The 23,264-nt window shown below is 35.3% G+C and overlaps 2 protein-coding genes across 3 annotated transcripts; both read left to right on the top strand.

The window, feature by feature from the left end:
• The first annotated feature begins 6,994 nt into the window (after window positions 1-6,994).
• On the top strand, window positions 6,995-10,787 carry LOC147539954 (two-component response regulator ORR22-like). The gene is made up of 5 exons (XM_086638898.1): window positions 6,995-7,689; window positions 8,202-8,354; window positions 8,843-9,232; window positions 9,334-9,410; window positions 9,617-10,787. The coding sequence occupies exons 1-5, from the start codon at window positions 7,542-7,544 to the stop codon at window positions 10,718-10,720; spliced, it is 1,872 nt and encodes a 623-aa protein (XP_086495024.1). The 5' UTR covers window positions 6,995-7,541; the 3' UTR covers window positions 10,721-10,787.
• A 1,409-nt stretch (window positions 10,788-12,196) lies between these two features.
• Window positions 12,197-15,834, top strand: LOC147539955 (uncharacterized). 2 transcript variants are annotated; one of them, XM_086643543.1, is made up of 9 exons: window positions 12,197-12,561; window positions 12,698-12,748; window positions 13,707-13,728; window positions 13,904-14,018; window positions 14,148-14,180; window positions 14,332-14,457; window positions 14,873-14,979; window positions 15,069-15,140; window positions 15,324-15,834. In XM_086643543.1, the coding sequence occupies exons 1-9, from the start codon at window positions 12,403-12,405 to the stop codon at window positions 15,719-15,721; spliced, it is 1,083 nt and encodes a 360-aa protein (XP_086499669.1). In that variant the 5' UTR covers window positions 12,197-12,402; the 3' UTR covers window positions 15,722-15,834. The 2 variants fall into 2 exon arrangements, with proteins under 2 accessions (XP_086499669.1, XP_086499670.1); XM_086643544.1 differs by having other exon boundaries at window positions 12,222-12,561; window positions 13,707-13,732.
• The last annotated feature ends 7,430 nt before the right edge of the window (window positions 15,835-23,264 follow it).

Genomic DNA, 23,264 nt, shown 5'->3' on the forward strand with positions numbered 1-23,264 from the left:
TTGAGTGGGTTTTTTTCCTATTAGGGTCTAGATTTTTGGGTTTTTCACTCATTTTTTCTTTTAGAAAATGGGCCACCAATTAAATTACAAATTCATGTAATAAAGTGTTTGGGAGACTAGGATAAGCGTTAAAATAAGGATTATTTCTCAAATAGCCCCCGACTTTTTGACTGGTTTCTTGCCTAGCCCCCTACTTTATCAAAAATACTCAGATGACTCCCTTTTTCAGTTACCGATATAACACCGTTAACTAGTCATCACCTTCTCTCCTCCATCATCACCTCTCTCTACCACCTCACCTTCTTGAAAAAAAAAACAATTTTTTTTCCTATCTCCTCTCTCTCTCTAAAGTCTGTTCGTGATGAACATACCTCCCTCTAGATCTGTTTTAGAGAGAGAGGAAAGAAAAAAAAATTAGAGATAGAGAAAGGAAAAAAATTGTTTTTTTTAAAGGTCGCCGGTGAAGACGATGAGGTGGCAAGAAGGTGAGGTGGCAGAGAGAGGTGATGAGATGGAGGAGAGAAGGCGATGACTAGTTAACGGTGTTATAACGGTAACTGAAAAAGGGAGTCATCTGGATATTTTTGATAAAGTAAGGGATAGGCAGGAAACAGTCCACAAAGTTGTGGGCTATTTGCCTATTTGGAAAATAACCCTTAAAATAAATAAAAGTAAACTAATTAAAGAAGGTCTCTCTACTAAGAGTCGCCGTTTATTTTCCGAAACAGACTAACCCTTTTATGACTTAATAGAGAGAGAAACGATATATTGAGTAAGTAGTAATATTTTCTTCGGATTTGATCGAGATAAATACAAAATTATTAGTCAAGACGAGAATGAATTTTATTTTCTTAAAACAGATTATACCCCTCCAATAGTACCGACAATTGGGAGTATGTCTCACAAGATTCAATGATTTACTTTCAGAAATGTGATGGTACTTCATTGTTCTGGAATTGTTTTGAACCTTCGAGTTCTTGACTGTTTCTAATTGATCTTATAGACTAACTAGAACGCTATAGACTTGAGATTCTGGACTGGACTTAAAGAGAATAAATTGAATGAGAATGTTACTGATTTCGATGGGTATTTATAGGTGGCGAAGGGGTGAATTTCGGGGTGCATCTAATGAATGCATCTAGTCCAACAGATCTGACATGGATCGTCACATCTAATGATTCGTGTGCGCATTCCATCGCCAGCTTAGCCTGTCTGTTGGTCATTACGATCTACGTTAGTCGTTAGAAGGCATTGATACATCATGAAGATGCGATGAGCACGATAACCGCCTAATTTAAACCATAATGAAAGAGGTTTAAAGACCCACAATATAAAAAAGACCTAAAGCCCGACAAATTTATTACAATGTTTACTTTATATATTGTCTAAATTACATGGGATCAATCTTGATTGCAAACTACTTTCACTAAAACTCGATCCCACAACTTCATGAACTTAAGAAAGGTGTCCAACCGTTACACTAAAATACCGTGGATACCGTACCAAATACTTATCGCCTAACCAACTAACTTGTTTTATTCATATCTTTAATAACTTGAATTCAATAATTACTTTAGATAATCTGAACTTAGGATAGGAGTTTGGACTGGAGTATGTGCATCATCAACTCACCTATTATTTGTTAATAACAATCTTTATATTGACCTGGGAGATTTGCTGTTTGGACCCCCTTTCTTATAATTGACTTGCTGTTTGGACTCCCTTTTTCCAGGGTTGCACTTTGGACTCCCTTTTTCAAATAAAAAGTTAAATATAACAGTTTAAAATCCAAAGAGAGGGAAAATGACTATTTTACCCTAATCAAGGAGAATACCCTGGTTAACCTACCCGAACCTCTCCCAATTTATCGAGACCTAGCTACCCTTCTCTCTCTTCTCTCAAATCTCATACACCAGTTCTGATCCTAGCTTATGATAATTTTTCACTTCAATTTCTCATCTATATCACTGAGGCGAGATGGGTCTTCCAATATACTTCTTGATGCTTACATTTCTCATCATCAGCCCCAAGTTGTTGGTGATAGTACTGGAAGGTCAGTTCTTGAAGAATCAAATTTACCCCAAAATCGAATTCGGATACCTTTACTACATCAAGAGGAAGAAGGGGATTAGAGAGAAAAAGTATCCATGAAAGACGTACCTACAATTTCATGTGAATTTCTGATTTTTGTATCTACCCATGAAAATCCAGGATTACCCAGAAAGAGTTGGTTATTGGTGTATTCAACTCATCTTAGAAGTTAGAATAGGGAAAACTCGGAGCCTAACCCCTTGTGAAGTAGCTGATTTTAGTCCAACTGTTTCATCATGCTGTTGAGAGAAAGGTCGGGATGATGAGATTGAACATCTCAATAGGGTTAAAGTTGTTGATCACGGAGGTTGGCCTTGTCGCTGTTGGATTGATGATTTTACTTTATATCTCATAGAAGTACTGATGATGGTTGGTGGAGTATATACAAAACAACCATTTCTTCCTCTCAGATCAAAGAAGAGAAACTTCTCTAAAAATTGAAAGAATTTTCTCTCTCAAGCACAAAAGATTCATTGTTGTTGTTAGAAGAAGACCCACTTCAGATTTTAGATATATTGAGCTCTTTGATCTTTGATTGTTTTTATTTTGTTGAAAGATTTGATCATTGATGTTGCCGTTGCTTCAAATTCGTGGAAGCTATGAAACTCTTAATGAATTTGTGTGATCTTACTAAGGAGTAAAATCTAATTTGACCTGCACATACACATACTTATGATTTTCTAAATATGGTATTTAGATACATCAATCTAGGATAGGGTGGCAGATATCATCTTTTTTTTTGTTGTTGTTGAAGATGGCAGCTATCATCTTGTTGAGCTAAATAAACTAGGGGTGGTCCAAAGTGGAATATTAACATACAAGGGTAAAGTAGGAATTTTTTAAAATATAAATATAGAGACGGAATATTCTAAGGTGATTCCGTCAAAAGGGAGTCCAAATTGCAACTCTGAAAAAAGGGAGTCCAAACAACAAATCGATTATACGAAAGGAGGTCCAAACAGCAAATCACCCTATTGACCTCCACAGCAAATAATAAAAAAAGAACCCAACAAAGAAAAGAAAGGTTAAATCTTTTTATCTCATTCTCTTTCCATCTCTCTTGAACTGCAGTTAACTTCCAGACTACACCCCATGAGCCGTGAAGCACGCGCACGCGTGTATGCTTCCTTTCTCGACGACAGTAGCCACCCTCCCTCTCTCTCTCTCTCTCTCTCTCTTAAAAACTTTCTCTCTCTATCATGTGGGTCCCACATTAACAGAGATCTTACGCCCTCCATCTGTCTCTTCCTAAAACGATTCCCCAGGTTCGTCGCTGCACTGCCAAAGCTGCATTACTTTCTGAGCCGGATTCTCTTTCTAGGTCCCACCTCTCTTTATTACCCAATCACACTTCGAAAGGTGTCCTTTTAGGGCATGATCAAAACTAACACCTACAAAATGTACCTTCCAATTTCAACTATTTACATCTTAACCACTCTATAATTTAATCTGGTCCTTAGCTCCTAGGTCACACTGTCATCCTTATGTATCAACCGTTGGATATTTCATTATAGAGATATGTAGTAATACATTGATGATATCTAATGATTACTAGTTGTAGATTTTATGATGAGGTGTCCACTTAAGATTATTGACAGTAGTTGGCTTGGCCCCCTTGTTTTGGGGCATGGGGAAGATTTGATTTTGTATACGAGTAAATGAGAAAATCATGATGAGACTTCCCAAGTCAAAATTACTACTGGATTCCACTATAGATTGATTGCAACTAAAATATTATATCATCATATTATTGGTATGTTTGGGAATAATAATACCCTATTATTTTCATATTGTAGGGTTCTGATCTTTGGTGGATAAAGTTTTCACCCTAGTATATGTTTATGGTTAGATAAACATATGTATAGATGTTATTCATATCAAGTAATCTTTCACATAGACTTATCACTTGTTATTAACATTTTAATAATTTCAAAAAAAACAAAGTACTTTTATGTATAAGTTGGTAAGCATAAGATTGGAACATTTTAAACTAAGAATAATTTTGAAAATATTATAACAACTTTTGTTAAAGGTGATCCTACTGAGGCCCAACTGTTATTATTATTATTTATTTTTTTGAAGCCAAGGGAACCATTTCCATTAATAAGTGACAAAATCACATTGTTTACATGGATGATACATCATTCTTATTTCTCTCCTTTGAAAACTTCATGAGAGTTACATACCTTTAAATACAAAGTGCCTCATGAAGAGAAAGAAATGGGACTAGACACAGACTCAACAAAATGACCTAAAGGTCGTGAATGAGAAGACCCTAAAGGTCGCGAATGAAAAGACCCTAAAGGTCGACAAAAAGTAATATTAATACAAATACTAATACTAAAATAACCATCGTAGTCTTCACCGGAAAGTCGTCGTCGTCACCGGAAAAACCGTTTTCATCACCGAAAAACTGTCTTCATCGTCGGAGAACTGACCCCATCACCGGAGAACCACCACCACAGGGGAACCGCCGTCAATGCAACCAGAAATAGAAGACAAAACTAGAGAATTCAGATGAGAAACTGTTGTTACTGCCAAAACCGCCTTGAAAAACCATTCATTGCCCACCGCAATTGGTGGCTCAGCCCGGGAGCAATTTCAGCCCGGGAGGATTCACAATATGATTCGATTCCTCAAATCAATCGCTTACAGTCAAACGTCGTCTTTCATTCTTCGTCCAACTGCCTTGAAAATCTTCAATTGTTTTTGCCCTAATTTGGAGAACACAAGAACGAAGATAGAACTCCGACGACTCCTTCAAATTTCATCTGTTTTGATCAATTATTTTATTTTATTTCATCGAAACCGATCCTTTATATCTTCAACAGTTACAAAATTCATCAATTTCTAAAAATCTGAATCCGAATCGATTCCTAATTCCTCTCGTTCTCTCTCTAACTTCTTCCTTGTGCATCAGCAACAACTCAAGATTTGAATCATGACTGAACAATCAGAAAATCGATCATCAACTCCAAATCAAAATCAATCGCCGATTCAAAATCAATCTCCAACAACACCAACAACAGGGAAAATCAAATTCGGAGAAGGAACCAACTCTGAAGGAGGAGAACTGCCTCTGTAACTGTTTACATGGTGGCACAACCTAGTAGCCGGAAATCGCTCAGCCACAGGCCCAACTGTTATTAGCGGAGTGACTGGTTAGTTTGTTGTGAATGAAAATTGGTCGAACATTGTATTGACAACCAACTCGAAAAGAGGTTTACGTCAATTTTTATTTTCTCTTCTATTTTGTTCTAACCGAAATTTTAGAAATGATCAATAAGACAGACAAAGATGAGTCTCTAATGAGATATATAAATATTTCTTAACCCATCATTTGTTTCACGTACGATGTTGTAAAGAAATAGACGGGGACAGACTTAAGTACTTGGACTGGTCGGTCTAAGATCTCTCAATGATATTCAGATCCACTAATTTGTTTGACCTAGAGAGGTCTGGAGTGTCCTGTCCAACCCAAAAACAAGTAAGACCACTAAAAAAGAGTTTTTTTTTTTTGGTGAGTGGCACACTCTCATGAACAACATAACTATGCATTACATTCGTTTTTTTTTTGTTAAGGACATTACATTCGTTTATAGTAAGCATAATTTTAACCAACGTTTTGCCCTAATTTACTTTCTACCCAAGAACATAAATTGGATTTGGTTTTAACTATGCAAAAATAAGTTTGTTTTTAAACTAAAAATATATATAGAAAGGCAAACAACCACAATCATAATCTTTACTCTATAATTGGGTATGAATAGGACAGAATTGTATTGTGGTGACCCACAAATATTAAACAAAGATGGAGTAGAGGTGTATGGTCAATTGTGGAGATAGGAACCCATTGTTAGGGTTTAGTCCCACCATTATCATTAATATACTAAAAGTTGAAATACAAGACAAAATTCATAAAGTTTCTTTATATTTAAAATCATATCCTTAATTATACTCATTAATTCCAAAATAATTACTTTTATTACTCATAATTATAATTAGTTAACTCTCTCTCTAATTTGTTTGACCTAAAGAGGTCTGGAGTGTCCTGTCCAACCCAAAAAAACAAGTAAGACCACTAAAAAAGAGTTTTTTTTTTTATGAAAGCACTAAAAAAGAGCTTGCAAATATAAGTTTTAGAAAAATTGTATTTACAAATCTCTTGGATTGTCATGGCTGAGATTTCCGAACCAAGGCCAATTTGAAAATCTATAAAAAGTCACAAACTATGTGGTCTGTGTTCTAGCAAGAGAGCTCAATTATGTAGTCTCTGCGATAACAAACCCGCAAAGGTCTTCTCCGCTTGTGGAGATTTTAGAGTTTAGGTTTCACTCAACCAAAATCAATTAAACTGTACTTTTCTTCCTCAAATAGTTCTGGAATTTAGGGCTTATGCAAGAAAAACGATATATGAGCAAGAGAAGAGAGTAGTACGAGAAAAAATAAGTGAGAGAGTAGAGTCGGTCATGAGAACAAATAAAGTCGAGGGCTAATAGATTTTCGGACACCCATGAATTTGCAAATTTTTGACCCCCTCGCCTCTGCCCACTAATAACATTTGGGACGGGTGCTTTTAATGGCACACTTTTTTTTTGGTGAGTGGCACACTCTCTTGAACAACATAACTATGCATTGCATTCGTTTTTCTTTTTTTTTTTGTTAAGGACATTACATTCGTTTATAGTAAGCATAATTTTAACCAACGTTTTGCCCTAATTTACTTTCTACCCAAGAACATAAATTGGATTTGGTTTTAACTATGCAAAAATAAGTTTGTTTTTAAACTAAAAATATATATAGAAAGGCAAACAACCACAATCATAATCTTTACTCTATAATTGGGTATGAATAGGACAGAATTGTATTGTGGTGACCCACAAATATTAAACAAAGATGGAGTAGAGGTGTATGGTCAATTGTGGAGATAGGAACCCATTGTTAGGGTTTAGTCCCACCATTATCATTAATATACTAAAAGTTGAAATACAAGACAAAATTCATAAAGTTTCTTTATATTTAAAATCATACCCTTAATTATACTCATTAATTCCAAAATAATTACTTTTATTACTCATAATTATAATTAGTTAACTCTCTCTCTAATTTTCTCTCTCTAAAACTTTACCTCCCTTGGAACTTGGATAATAGCTTTACCAAGCCAAAAACCAGTTTAGAAGAAGAAAAAGGAAAACAGAGATATCACCCATCGTCTCATTTTCTCACTGTTTTGTGGGTTTTTTTCACTGTTCTGTGGGTGTTAGAACTCCCCTTCTCTCTCTCTCTCTCTCTCTCTCTAACCGTGACTGTTTCTATTTTGGGTTTGGTGGGGAGAACTGAAAGTAGAGTTTGATACTGTCTCTGGGTTTATTGAAGTTGAAGACTTTGAGGGATTTGGGTGGTTATTATTTTGATTTTGTTATCTGGGTTTTGAAGACCATTACTGAAAAATGACAGTCGAAGAAATAAGAGGAAGTATGAGTGAAGATGATCAGAAAATTGATCAGTTTCCGATTGGTATGCGTGTTTTAGCTGTTGATGATGATCTTACTTGTTTGAGGGTTTTAGAAACTCTCCTTCGTCGATGTCAATATCATGGTAAGAAATCAAATCATGGGTTCTTCTTATCTTCTCTTTCTGATTTTTGTTGATAGTCAAGATTTCTTCTTTTTCTTAATCAAATCCAGTATTATGGGTTTTCATCCAATTTCTTCATTCTAATCTCATTTTTTTTCTTTGAATTCATGGAGTTATTTCTACATTTGCTTGAAATTTAAGTTTTTTCTTTTGTTGATTGGACCAGATTTATCTTCAAGTTATGTTTTTGATTTATCTTATTATACTTATCTTGAATATTCTGTTTTTTATTTTGGTTCTATTATCTTGATTGATGCTAGATTTACTAAACTTCCAAATTTGTTAAATGGTATTGGATCTCATCTTTTTGTCACCCCAAAACTGGTTTTTGTTGTTAAGATCTTCCCCAATATCGAATTAATGATTTTGAAGCATTAAATGAGTTAAATTGATTCATTTGATAACCCAAAAAGAAGAGTTCAAGAGAAGAAGGCAAAGAGAACAATCTGATTTTTGAATTTTGTTTTCTGCAGTTACTTCTACAACTCAAGCAGTTACTGCACTAAACATGTTAAGAGAAAATAGAAACAACTTCGACCTCGTTATCAGCGATGTTCATATGCCAGACATGGATGGATTCAAACTTCTTGAGCTAGTTGGTCTTGAAATGGACCTTCCTGTCATAAGTAAGTATAAAAGTTTCAATATAAAGTATATACCAATTCTCATTAAAAGCAAATTTGGATATTCTAAATTTGGATCTTGTTTGATATTGAATTTGGTAGCAAAAGTTTGATGGCAAGGGGCTTTTTTGCTTCCAATTTAGACTTTTAGGGTGAAGTGCTATACAATAAGTAAGACATCCGAGTCTTTAGTCTTGGGTATTCCTCTTAGTAGTATCTCTTTTTCGGGTTTTTTTCCAAGGGAAGTGCTACGGTCACTTAATGGTTTACTCATAGTCTTACTCAATGCATTGGCACAATTTGTATCCTCGATTTTAAATCATTGAGATTTTTAAAGAACACTTGACGAAAGTATGTAATCATGAAGATGTCATGTTAGCTTTTCAGTCAAACTCTGAGTAATCTAAGGGATGGGTGTTTCTCCAAAATGCAATTACCTAAATGGGGTTTTTACTTTAATAATAATGACTTTCTTGTTTGATTGATGTTAGTGTTGTCGGGAAATGGCGACACCAGACTTGTGATGAAAGGGATTACACTTGGTGCTTGTGACTACTTGTTGAAACCTGTTCGAATTGAGTCGCTCAAGAACATATGGCAGCATGTTATTAGGCGGAAGAAGAGTGATTGTAAGGACCAAAATGAAAAGTCTAATCAAGGATTTGGTGAAAGTGGAAAAGAGCAAGCACTGAGTGGAAATGATGATAAAAATGGAAAGCTTAATAGAAAACGCAAAGAGCAGAATGAAGAAGATGATGATGAGTGTGATGACAACGGTAATGAGAATGAAGATCCATCCTCACAAAAGAAGCCTCGGGTTGTTTGGTCTGTGGAGCTTCATCGAAAGTTTGTTGCAGCCGTTAATCAGTTGGGCATTGATAGTATGTTCTCATACTCATCACTAATACTCTAGCCTCTAAGTTCATTAATGTAGTTTTTATTTATTTGATTATCATTATTCATTTTTATTTCCAAAACGCAGAAGCCGTACCTGAGAAGATTCTTGATCTGATGAACGTGGATAAGCTTTCCAGAGAAAATGTGGCAAGCCATCTTCAGGCACAAATCTTTCTCTCCTCTTTCTTGTCTTTTCCTTAGGTACCATATATATATATATATATATATATATATATATATATATATATATATATATATATTTTAAGCACAAGTTGTACAACCAAGATTCGTCGTGTCTGTTAAATCTGAATCATGGATCCCATTGTGTTCACTTCAGATTCATCTGACCAGTGTTCCCCTTCCTGCAGAAATATAGGCTTTATCTGAAAAGGATTATCTGTGTGACAAGCCACCAAGCTAACATGGTTGCTGCTCTAGGAGCGAAAGATCCCTCCTATTTGCGGATGGGTTCATTTGATGGAATTGGAGATTTTCATATGTTTGGCCGATCAGGCCAGCTACCAAATGCTTTGGTTGCATCATACTCGCCAGTTGGGATGCTTGGTAGATTGAACAGTCCGGTTGGTTTGGGCTTACGTGGATCTCCTTCAGGAACGATCCAACTGGGCCGAGCCCAAAGCTCCAACAACTCGACCCATGATCTAGGAAAGTTTCAGCAAATTGTTTTATCAGGAAATCAAAGTGGGAATTTTCTTCAAGGAATGCCGACATCCCTTGAGCTTGACCAATTACAGCAAAGTAAGGGCATTTCCCGTGTTGGAGAGTTTTCTACACATGTTAATACTAAACTTTTCGCGGGTTCTGGTGGCTACTCGGATAATGGAGTGACAGTTGCTAGTACAAATAACTCATTTCTTAACGTCCAAAACAATTCTTTGATGATACAAGGAGTGCCACAACAAACACAAAGTATGGTCGGCTTTGGAAATCAATCTACACTCAGGATGCCCTCAATCAATTCCGAGTCATTTGAGTTTGGCTTCGGTGTTTCTTCTCAGTTACCTGATCAAGGTAGGTGTAATGATAATTGGGCAAACGCTGTTCCATTAAGTGGGTTTTCTTCGAATCCCTTGCCCCTGGGCGATAATCAATATAGTCACATTGATTTATCTTCTGCTCGAGATTCGATTCCTGCCTCAATTAGTAGCAATGCACTTGATGTTTCTCCTAACAATGTGGTATCAGCAAATTTTCAGAACTCAAGAAGAGATATACAAGCAGGTTCTATTGGGGTAAATGATAACCAAAAGTTCTCAAACTTCATAGATATGGGTGATAGGATTGGTCAAACTATGAGTCAAATTCCAAAACAAAAGAGGGATAGTCATAAACAAGACTACATCCAGAACTCAAACCTTATCTTCAGTTTGTGTTTCTTGTGTTGTATTTTAATTTTGTTATTTTTACAGTTTGGTTTTATCTCTTTCACTTTATCTTTCTCTGACCTATAATGTATTTTTCTCTCATCTTTTTTCGTCTTTCTCTACTCATTTATTAATTATAATTCTTAATTTATTATGAGTTATGAATCTTAGATAGTTTCAAGTTTTGTTAGTTAGTTGATGTCTAATTATCAATTGACATTGTTTATTGATTCATACTTAGTTAATTTGATTGTCGATTAATATTGGTTGATGTTTGATTCATGTTTATTTTATTTTTTTCAGAAACTAAATATATGTGAAATGCATCATTAAGAATGCATTGTTATCACTACAAATTACTTTTATAACACGTATAAAGGTAAAAACTTATTTATACCGGTTTTTGGATTAAAAAAAATTTAACTAACAAGGAGTTAAAGCTTAGTCGTGTGTTAGTTGAAATCCTAGCTCCGCCCCTGACCATAAGTTCTTTTGTCCATATAAGAAATTTAGTTGTCCATATATTGGTACCTAAATTATAATTACATTTGACTTAGAGCCATGTTTATTTTGGTAAAAAAAATTTGTGTGTCCAATAGTCTTCATATCCTCTTTCTATCTCCTTCTCTCTTCCTATATCTATTTCCCTCTCTCATGGACACACAATTCCGCTGAAGATAATACTTCTTTCACCGAAACCAATCCTTGAGGTAGGTTTTTCCTAGTTGGCCAATCACAAAATGTTTTGTGTTGGGCCGAACACGGTGAAAGAAAGACACACATAGTGTAGGGGTGGAAATCGGCCCGAACGGGCGGGAAACGGACACCAACTCAACCAGTTAGGGCAGAACGGGCACAAGTCCTAAGTGTCCACTCGGACATCTAGACAAAACGGGCGGACATTTCAGATTTTTCTCTAACAAAGTGCCCGTCCGTGACCGTTTTGATAGTCGGGCAATTGGGTATCGGTCGGTCGGGAGACGATCACTAATGAACAAATAAAGAAATTTTTATTCGAAATTAATACTGTTTAGTAGGTAAATGCAACATTCTAAACACCCACTTTACCATTCCAAGACGTAAATGAATACAAAATTAAAAGATAACAATTGAGATTTCTCATGGATTACGATTGGTTCTATTCTTCTCATGGACTACGATCGGTGATTGTGAATTCAAGGGTTACTGATGAGATATTGAGATTTTGGAGGAGAGATGCTAGAGAAGTAGAGAGGCGAAGACAAGATTAAGAAAAGTGATTTCTAAGGTTATATACTTATATTTTTACTCTTGAAATCTAATGGGTATAGCTAACACTACAGATCTAAAGGCTTAAAATCAATCATATAGGGGGCGGGTGTAACAGGTAAGATAAACGGACGGGTATGGATGGGTTCGGTCGGCCAGACTATATAAGCGAGCAGACTCGATCGGATTGCCCACGCCCGTCCCCTTAAGCTCTTTCGAGCGGGTACGGACCGATTCGGACATCAGACGGTCACGGACTTTTCGGACTCAGACAGTCGTGGGCGAGTTTCGGATTTTCGGGCCAAAATCCCACCCATAGAGAGAGGGAGGGAGAGACAATGAGAAATAGAGTGAGAGAGTCACAGCGAGAGAGAGAGAGAGAGAGGGGGATAGGATGAGTATTTGGTCAACCAGGTCTGGTAAGAAGTAATAAGGTATGTGTCAACGGTAGAGAGAGGGAGAGAGAGTTTGACATTTAAGGGTGAAGTTGAGAAATGGTCTGATGCGCGCATCGGTTGAGAATGCACGCGTCAACTACCTGTTGTTCTTGTTTCCGTTCTTCTTCTTCTTCCCCTTTCTCTTCATCACCTTCTTCTTCTTCTTCTTTTTCTTCCTCCAACAATAGTCGCAATCGTCTATCTATGGCTTCTTCTATCCGAATCGCTGTCGTCGGTGACGTCGTAAGTTACTCACTTATCTATCTCTCTGTGTTATGCACGTAGTAATTGTTCTGTCATAAACCCTAGCTACCTCAATCTACCAATGTTATGTTTCAACTCTCTCTCTATGTACATAATATTTGTTTGTTGTTTGAAGCATGATGATTGGAACCTCCAAGAAGACTCCAAAGCTCTTCAGTTTTTGCAGGTAAACTCTCTCCAATTTCAATTCCCCCTAACTCTGTTTAATCATTTCTTATTCAACATTTAAATTTTGGTTCTTATCAATTTTAATACTAGGGTATCTGTTTGTTTGAATTTAGAACTGATAGAAATGAAATATTAAACTGATGCTTCTTTTGGTTAAAAAAAAAATGACATTAGAAATTTTTGTTGTATTATTGAGGAAACAGAAAATGATTGTTCTATTTTTGTTGTTCTCCTATCTCTTTGGAGTTTTTCTTTCAACAAAAAGGGATTAGTTAATTAATAATTATACTAAGTAATAGAAAAAATTAATGACAATTCGACGAGCACGATTTGAAAGAAAACAAAAAGAAAGCAAAATCCTAATAATGTGTCCCAAGTAAGAGTGAAAATCCTAACGCATTCTAATTAAGAGTGAAGTCCCTACTCTCTACAAGACGTGCAATTACGACTGAAGTCCCTATCTGACATCGAAAGATTCCAATGTTTTCTCTGACACCCGAAGCAAAGAAGAGAAGATCAAGCTATTTTAGTTTATTCCAAATCTATGTCCTCCCCTTCCGAGGACTTATTTTAACGAAGCAATAGTGTCTTAATTAAGTCTTAGTACTCCATCTCAACTAGAGTGTTTAATACCTCTATAGAGGCTAAGTGCACCTCTTCAAGTACCTTTATATTTCTTTCACTCCTCATCTTGATGAGCTTTGCTTTTAATCCCCTAAAATGAATTATTGGTGATTTCCTTAAATTAGAATTAATCCAACTAAGATGCATAAATACTTCACGTCTAGACTCTAGAATACTAAGTAAAATGGAAATTAGACAGCTAAATTCTCAAGCTATACGAGCTTAGAGTAAATCCATCTATTAGTCACTTTCTGTTTCATTTATTATCACTGCCAACTGGAAGTTTACATAACATTCCACAAAAATCTGACATGATTTCGTGTAAAATGCAGCCAGATTTGGTGCTGTTTACAGGCAGGTTTTTCTTCTCACTTTGCCATATATGCATCTAATGTAGCCGGGACAGATTCAGATTTGCTTCAGTTATCTCTTCTCATCTCATGTTTTCTTGCTTGCTTCCTACGTTACTTGTTTCCATAGCCATTTTACTGGCTTGCTTTCTCATCAAACTATTTCTCTGCCTGCTCAGGTGATTTTGGTAATGAGAATCTTGAACTAGTTAGGAGCGTGGCGAGCCTTAAACTTCCTAAAGCAGTTATTTTGGGGAACCATGATACTTGGAAAACTCAGCAATTTTCACAAAAGTAAGCTCCACAACAAGTGTTCCTGAAACTGGGATCTTACTGTATAACATATCTTAAGTGATTTCAGATGCATGTCTATTATTCTTACTATTGATTAATTCTTTTTCTTTCTCTTGATTTGAATGTTAGGAAGAAAGATCGCGTCCAACTTCAATTGGAATGGTGAGTTCACTAATAAATCTCCGGACTATGCTGTATTTGGTTGATTACTTTTGGAGACTATATTTCCCATTGTATGCTTTCTGTTAGCGCTTTTGTGCCTCTTTCATTCGGACTTTAGGACTAATTGATGATGGTTTTCTTTCATGATCAGTCTTGCCGAGGAGCATGTGGGCTATCGTCGTTTAGATTTTTCTATGTTAAAGCTGAGCGTGGTTGGGGGACGCCCATTTTCTTGTGGTGGTGATAGAATGTTTCGAAAAAATCTACTATCTACAAGGTCCGTATGTTGTACTACAGCAAATCTATATGTAGATACCGTATATAATCTCGTTTTCCTTTCCTTTTTTTTCTTTCATAGGCACAACTGCAACTTAAAATAACTGACATGCAGCCGCTACTTCAAATGTTTACAATATCTAGGGGTACTTTGATAACCATGAAAACATTGCCTAATGTATTGTTCCCTTCGTGGTCAGAAAATAAGTAACAATTGGTGATAGATCGGTCTTTCCTTGAAGTGGCGGAGTTCTCTCTCTGCCATTAATCTTCGTTTATCCTGACTCCTGAGTATATCTGATATATTGTGTCATCATCAATTTCCAAAATCCTGACTCCATACCATTGAACAAGAGAGTGATCAAGTGAAAAGCTAAAATCAATGTTTTCATTGAGAAACTGTTAAATCCTTTCAGATATGGAGTTGATGACATGAATGGAAGTGCAAAAAAAATCTGTGAAGCTGCTCTAGGGACACCGAAGGGGAATTCTATAGTACTTCTAGCCCACAATGGACCCACAGGTGTAACTAGCATCGACTCTTATCTTTTTCGCTTGATCGGGCCAAAGTAAGTTAAAAAAAAACTCAAAAACTTTGGTTTTTATGTGCAGGTCTTGGATCTAAAATGAATGACATTTGTGGAAGAGATTGGATATATGGAGGCGGCGACCATGGCGATCCAGGTTTCTCTCTCTATAATATCATCTTTATTGAATCTGCAACCCCCTTATTGCAATGCTTTTTCTTCCGATTCCCGAACTTAATACTCAGAAACCGTTCCAGTATTGTATTTCTGCTATTGCTAATCTGCTAAAAAAGGATAACGACTCGATGTTAATTCTACTTTCATACTTTGACAACTACAGATCTTGCCCAAGCTATATCTCATTTGAAGGAAACTACCAAATTCCCAATACCGTTAGTAGTTTTTGGCCATATGCATAAACAACTTGCATATCGAAATGGTTTAAGGAAGATGATCGTAGTTGGAGCAGATAATACTATTTATCTGAATGGAGCAATTGTCCCGAGGGTGAAAAACTTGACCGATGAACATGAATCCGGTAGCGGAAGCTCTAACGAAGCTAAAACCTCTTCTCTCGCGTCTGAATCCAATGGCACGGTTCGAGCTTTCACTGTAGTCGAGATTATCAATGGGAAGTTTGAAAAGATTGCCGAGACTTGGGTAGTGGTTATCGGAGATGAGACTAGACTAGAAGAGGAGCTCATATTATTCAAATGTGGTACGCAATCTCAGTTGTGATTATTTCCCTATACTGATGAATTATTGCTTATTTGTAAAATATTGTATGTGTTTGTAAAAAATAACTTTTCACTTAAATGAAGGAAAACAAAAAGGAAACTGTTAAATTCAAATGCTTTATGTTATCATGCTATTTGCAGGATGAGTCTGTCTTAAAACAATTTTTAGGTGTTTTTTTCTAAGGGGATTAGGGGTGTTTGTTTCTTTCGTTATTGTTTGAATCTTACTTGTTTCACTCACGGTACGACAGTCACCTTGACTTATTCAGACATCGATTATTTCTCATTTAGTTTTGAAATCACTAAAGTGTGTAGTATTTCTAAGCCTGAGCCCTGAAATCAGATTTAGGATTGTCAAACAGTAAATCAAATTTCACGGTTGTCGATTCAGGTGGACACAGAATGAGACATTTTGCCAAGACAGGTGCAATTCTATATACTTACAAATCGTTTATTTTTCTTATTGAATTTGACTCGTTTAATTATGATAACTGTGCTACATAGTCATTTAAATTAGAATTAATATAGATATTCTTCTACAAGTTGAAGTACAAACCCACAAGTGGAGGAGATAGATTCTTCTGAATTTTTCCAATTCCAAAATTTTGAAACCAAATGGCCTATTAAGCTAAGGGTTGACCTTTTCAATTGATCTTCTATCAATGATTTAAATCAATTTCTTATGTTATAAGTTGTCTTGCCATTTGCTATAATAGTTTTGCAGCATTTGAAAGAACGTCTAGGGTTTGGGTTTTTTTCTTTTTTTTGAATTCATATATAGCCATAGGCAAGTGTCAATTACATGGAAGTTAAAAGTAGAAAACAAAGAAGATAGAAAGGTGCTCTAAGTAACATTCAGTACATATTGGGCCAGCAAGTGTGGAGCCTGGTTTGCTTCTCTTGGGCAGTACGAGAGTGTCCATAGTCATTGAATTTCTTCATGGCTTCTAGAATGTAAAGTTTCAATCTCGATGGGAATGAATCCTGGCCGTTTGTTATTTCATCTATAATAACCTTGCAATCTCCTTCTATTATCAGACTTGGTCGACCTAATTCTTCTCCAATATCCAGAGCTAATAGCAAATCCCCAGTTTCACTTTCTAGGCTTGAGTCTGATTCGATTCTTGTTGTTGTCTGCTTAATGATTTGTCCATTATTGTCTCTAACCACCACCGCCATGGATGCTCCTCTGTCCGAGAAGGCACCATCAAAATTGGCTTTTAAATATTGGTCCTGAGGTGGTATCTATATCGAAGAATCTGGGTTTTGGATCTGAAAATCGTTTCTGTTATGGAATCCTTCTGCATGTTTTCTAGCTTGATAGATGGTGGAGTTGTAGTTTGGTTTGTAAAAAAGATTCTGCTCATGTTAGGCTTGTCTAAGTAGTTGAAAGTGTTGACATAAATTCCAAAATTCTGAAGATTTCAGATTCGATTTCCAGATGAGGTGGAATCAACGGTTTATTGAACTCGGGTTATTAAAGATATAAACAAGACTTTAGACCTTTTTCATATTGTTAGACTTTAAGTCAGCTTCATTCACGATTTAGCTTAGACGATTATTGTACATTCGTACTTATCACATCGTAAGTGTCTTGTAACGACTAATGTAAATCGTAGTCAATTTCTCAAATAAATAACACATAAAGGGTTAATGATTTATAGAAATAAACAAGACAACATACATCAGACTAACCACCATAAGATTCCCTCTATTGTTTTTGAGAACAAAAATTCATACTTTATACCTACTAATATACCATTTAAGCCATTACAAACCTATTCAAATAGAAAAGGGATTACAGAAAATGCCATGTGATATACTGACCACCTTTTCTGTTTTTTATTTTTATTTTATTTTTGTCTTTTTGAATTTAGTGGACCATATACTAAAATTAAAAGGGAAACGATCATATATATGACGATTCCCAAACATAAAATTTTATCATTGACTGGTTTTTAAGCAGAAATTTAGTATGGCAGAAAATGATTTTGAATTAGTTGTTAGATGAACTAAACAATAGATGTTCTATATCTCTTTTATTTTTACTTGGAGAATCACTTTTCTCTCTCCTCACTGGATCAAGAAAATTGATAAACTAGAACATTGTAACATAATTAGATAGAACTATTTTAGGAGAAAAACTGTTAACTTTACTCTAACAAAGATTTATCAGAAAATATCGGAGTTGATTTTAAAACTAAAAGATTGATTAGGGGCAAAATCATGAATTTATATATGTAGGGTGCTAAGTTATATAGCTTAGCCATAATGAATAAATTGATCCAGGTTGATTAGTGTAATGACTACAAAATCTATCTACAACAAATATTTGAAGGGAAATATGGTAGACGAGTCAAGACCATAGCTTAAGAACCTACTCGTCCGCCTGGAAGTGGTATCTATAGCTTGTTTCTTTTCGCGTAGTTTCTTTATATTTTCTTTTATAGTGTTTTTGTAAAAGTCGTCAGAGTTTTCTAAGGAAATTTAAAATTTATTGGCTCGAAGCCTCGAACCTATGACATGAAGGTTAGTGGCAAGTGTTTGCCCACTCCAACTAAGGGTTTTTTGCACGAAAGTGAAGTTGTTCGTCTGAATTAAAGTCATATATGTAATATGTTCATTACAAGCTCTTTGTATCCATAAAACATTTTTTCCTTTATTTGTCTAACTAGGAGTTTTGAAGGATATGTTTTATAAAGCTAGGTTATCGTGGAGATGGATTGACTTAGCTAGACCAATTAATACGCATCCGAAATATACGAGCATAGGCTAGTCGAATCAACTAAGACACAAACAAGTTCAATAGTAATTTTGTCTCGAAAGTTTCGTATAACAATTACAAGTAAGACGAGCTAACCCAAGCCGACATGATAAGCTTCTTGGTACCTAGAGTTAGGAGTTCATCCCTACACCTCTTCCTTGAAAAAAAATGTTCCTTACTCAAGAAGAACCATTATTTCAAAATTCCTACTTAACCATCAAAACTATACTAACCCTTAACTAAGTCAGTTTAACTTTTCACTCTTTATTACCAAATAACATGATAATCCTCACATGGGTTCCAATAAATAACTTATATAATAATCTAGGGTTTCATAAAAGCAATAAAAAAAAATTAGTTATGAATTGGTGGTGCAAACTTCTAACATATTTTAATGACTAAAATAACATAAAGGAAGCTCATCCGGAACCTCCTTCCATGTCTTTTTTCTTTCTTTTCTTCCTCTGAACAACAAAATATTAAATAAATATATTAAGGTAAACAAAGATTTAATAATATTACATTGACAAAGTGCTCTACACGATTCTGTCCCTTACTTTTATTTACACTAGTTTCTAGGGTTTGCTTTATCTTTTTAATTTTGGTTTCATATGAATAATACTTGTGAATTTTAGCTCACAAAGCAAATCAGCAACTAATGCATATGTAACTTAACAAAAAGAAACTAATGCATATGTGTGTGTATGCACGTGCGTTTATGACAATTTCCGATGAGGAGTTTTGTTGTGGTCGGTCTATCCAGTACTAGTTTTAATTGACATTTTGAAGCAGGGGAGTACAAACTTTTTCCTCTTCGCTACTAATTTAGAAAATAGAAATATTTCTAGACCCCAAATGAAGTAGTTGGTAGTAAGTAGATTGTTCCAATGAAGGAGGTTAATTCTTCAATTTATTAACTACTTGAATTTGAATTCATGTTGGAACAGTCTGTCTCCAACTAACTTATAATAGAACTTCGAACCTGATAGATCTCCGTACTTTGATTTAAAACATTAACATAAGCGGATTTCATTAAGATATGAGCTACATATTTGCTTCACGGTAGCAAATGATACACATATTAACATATGAATTGTCCCGTATCAAGGAAGAAAATAAAACAAAGATAATATTATGAAAATAAAATAAATAAACCATCATATATTTATATGATTTTTAGTTTTATACTTATTTGTTTCTTTATTTTCCTTGTTTTAATTCTTATTTTATGTTTTGGTCTCTCGTTTATCAAGCAAAATGAATCTCAACTAATGAAGTTCAATTTTTCAACAACTGCCAACATCATTAGAATCACTTTATAAATGAATACATAATCATCAACATCATTGTCACCACCATCTCAACACCATCAATAACCAATATCATACATTAAAAAAGAAAGAGAACATAATGGAGGAGAATGCCACCTTCTATCTTTCCACCATATGTACCTTTCATTTCCTCAATTTCTCATGTCTTTCAGAATTAAGGGTTTGGAAATTTATATGAACATTCTTTAAAGATATAGTACCTGGTCAGATGATATTTCAGTATAACCAGATCATATAGAGATTAGAATTAAATTCACGCTCAACGAAATCAGCCAGGCGCGAAGCAACCAAGAACAAATAATGAAATAAACCATATTACTGCAAAGACAATATTCTCATTATATTTAAAATGGAATTGATACATCGTATGGACAACCAGAGATCATATGTTATCATAACAATGATATTTGGACTCCTACAAGCCATAAAAAGACCTTTAAAAGACCACCAAGATCTACCTTCACTTCACAGGTACATTGGAAAAAGAAGGTAGTTTGTGAAGATTTGAACACACGACTTTTCAATTGTTTTTAGAAAATGGGCCACCAATTAAATTACAAATTCATGTAATAAACTGTTTGGGAGACTAGGATAAGCGTTAAAACAAGGGTTATTTCTCAAATAGCTCCCAACTTTTTGACTGGTTTCCTGCCTAGCCCCCTACTTTATCAAAAATATTCAGATGATTCCCTTTTTCAGTTACCGTTATAACACCGTTGACTAGTCATCACCTTCTCTCCTCCATCATCACCTCTCTCTGCCACCTCACCTTCTTGAAAAAAAAAACAATTTTTTTCCTATCTCCTCTCTCTCTCTCTCTCTCTCTCTTAAGTCTGTTCGTGATGAACATACCTCTCTCTAAATCTGTTCTAGAGAGAGAGGAAAGAAAAAAAAAATTAGAGAGAGAGAAAGGAAAAAAATTGTTTTTTTTAAAGGTCGTCGGTGAAGACGATGAGGTGCCAAGAAGGTGAGGTGGCAGAGAGAGGTGATGAGATGGAGGAGAGAAGGTGATGACTAGTTAACGGTGTTATAACGGTAACTGAAAAAGGGGTCATCTGGATATTTTTGATAAAGTAAGGGGCTAGGCAGGAAACAGTCCACAAAGTTATGGGATATTTGCCTATTTGGAAAATAACCCTTAAAATAAATAAAATAAACTAATTAAAGAAGGTCTCTCTACTAAGAGTCGTCATTTATTTTCCGAAACAGACTAACCCTTTTATGACTTAATAGAGAGAGAAACGATATATTGAGTAAGTAGTAATATTTTCTTCGGATTTGATCGAGATAAACAAAATTATTAGTCAAGACGAGAATGAATTTTATTTTCTTAAAACAGATTATACCCCTGCAATAGTACCGACAATTGGGAGTATGTCTCACAAGATTCAATGATTTACTTTCAGCAATGTGATGGTACTTCACGGTTCTGGAATTGTTTTGAACATTCGAGTTCTTGACTGTTTCTAACTTGATCTTATAGACTAACTAGAATGCTATAGACTTGAGATTCTGGGCTGGACTTAAAGAGAATAAATTGAATGAGAATGTTACTGATTTCGATGGGTATTTATAGGTGGCGAAGGGGTGAATTTCGGGGTGCATCTAATGAACGCATCTAGTCCAACAGATGTGACATGGATCGTCACATCCAATGAGTGCATTCCATCGCCAGCTTAGCCTGTCTGTTGGTCGTTACGATCTACGTTAGTCGCTAGAAGGCATTGATACATCATGAAGATGTGATGAGCACGATAACCGCCTAATTTAAACCATAATGAAAGAGGCTTAAAGCCCCACAATATAAAAAAGGCCTAAAGCTCGACAAATTTATTATATTATTTACTTTATATATTGCCTAAATTACATGAGATCAATCTTGATGGCAAACTGCTTTCACTGAAACTCGATCCCACGACCTCATGAATTTAAAAAGAGTGTCCAACCCGTTACACCAAAGAATGGTGAATACCATATCAAATACTTAGCGTCTAACCAACTGACTTATTTTATTTATACTTTTAGTAACTTAAATTCAATAATTACTCCTTAATCTAAACTTAGGAGGGGAGTTTGGACGGGAGTATCTGCACCATCAACTCACCTATCATTTGTTAATAACAATCTTTATATTGACCTCCACAGCAAATCATAAAAAAAAAAACCCAACAAAGAAAAGAAAGGTTAAATCTTTATATCTCATTCTCTCTCTCTCTTGAACTGCAGTTAACTTCCAGACTACACCCATGAGCCGTGAAGCACGCGCACGCGTGTATGCTTCCTTTCTCGACGACAGTAGCCACCCTCCCACCCCCTCTTTCTCTCTCTCTAAACACTTTCTCTCTCTATCATGTGGGTCCCACATTAACAGAGATCTTACGCCCTCCATCTGTCTCTTCCTAAAACGATTCCCCAGGTTCGTCGCTGCACTGCCAAAGCTGCATTACTTTCTGAGCCGGATTCTCTTTCTAGGTCCCACCTCTCCCAATTACCAAATCACACTTCGAAACGTGTCCTTTTAGGTCATGATCAAAACTAACACCTACAAAATGTACCTTCCAATTTCAACTATTTACATCTTAACCACTCTGTAATTTAATCTGGTCCTTAGCTCCTAGGTCACACTGTCATCCTTATGTATCAACCGTTGGATATTTCATTATAGAGATATGTAGTAAATACATTGATGATATCTAATGATTACTAGTTGTAGATTTTATGATGAGGTGTCCACTTAAGATTATTGACAGTAGTTGGCTTGGCCCCCTTGTTTTGGGGCATGGGGAAGATTTGATTTTGTATACGAGTAAATGAGAAAATCATGATGAGACTTCCCAAGTCAAAATTACTACTGGATTCCACTATAGATTGATTGCAACTAAAATATTATAATATGGTATGTTTGGGAATAATAATACCCTATTATTTTCATATTGTAGGGTTCTGATCTTTGGTGGATAAAGTTTTCACCCTAGTATATGTTTATGGTTAGATAAACACATGTATAGATGTTATTCATATCAAGTAATCTTTCACATAGACTTATCACTTGTTATTAACATTTTAATAATTAAAAAAAAAACAAAGTACTTTTATGTATAAGTTGGTAAGCATAAGATTGGAACATTTTAAACTAAGAATAATTTTGAAAATATTATAACAACTTTTGTTAAAGGTGATCCTACTAAGGCTCAACTGTTATTATTATTTTTTTTTTTTGAAGCCAAGGGAACCATTTCCATTAATAAGTGACAAAATCACATTGTTTACATGGATGATACATCATTCTTATTTCTCTCCTTTGAAAACTTCATGAGAGTTACATACATTTAAATACAAAGTGCCTCATGAAGAGAAAGAAATTGGACTAGACACAGACTCAACAAAATGACCTAAAGGTCGTGAATGAGAAGACCCTAAAGGTCGCGAATGAAAAGACCCTAAAGGTC

This window comes from Eschscholzia californica, unplaced genomic scaffold (genome assembly GCF_041429995.1).
Source record: "Eschscholzia californica isolate CP2 unplaced genomic scaffold, dmEscCali1.0.p SCAF_5, whole genome shotgun sequence".
Lineage (NCBI taxonomy): Eukaryota > Viridiplantae > Streptophyta > Magnoliopsida > Ranunculales > Papaveraceae > Eschscholzia > Eschscholzia californica.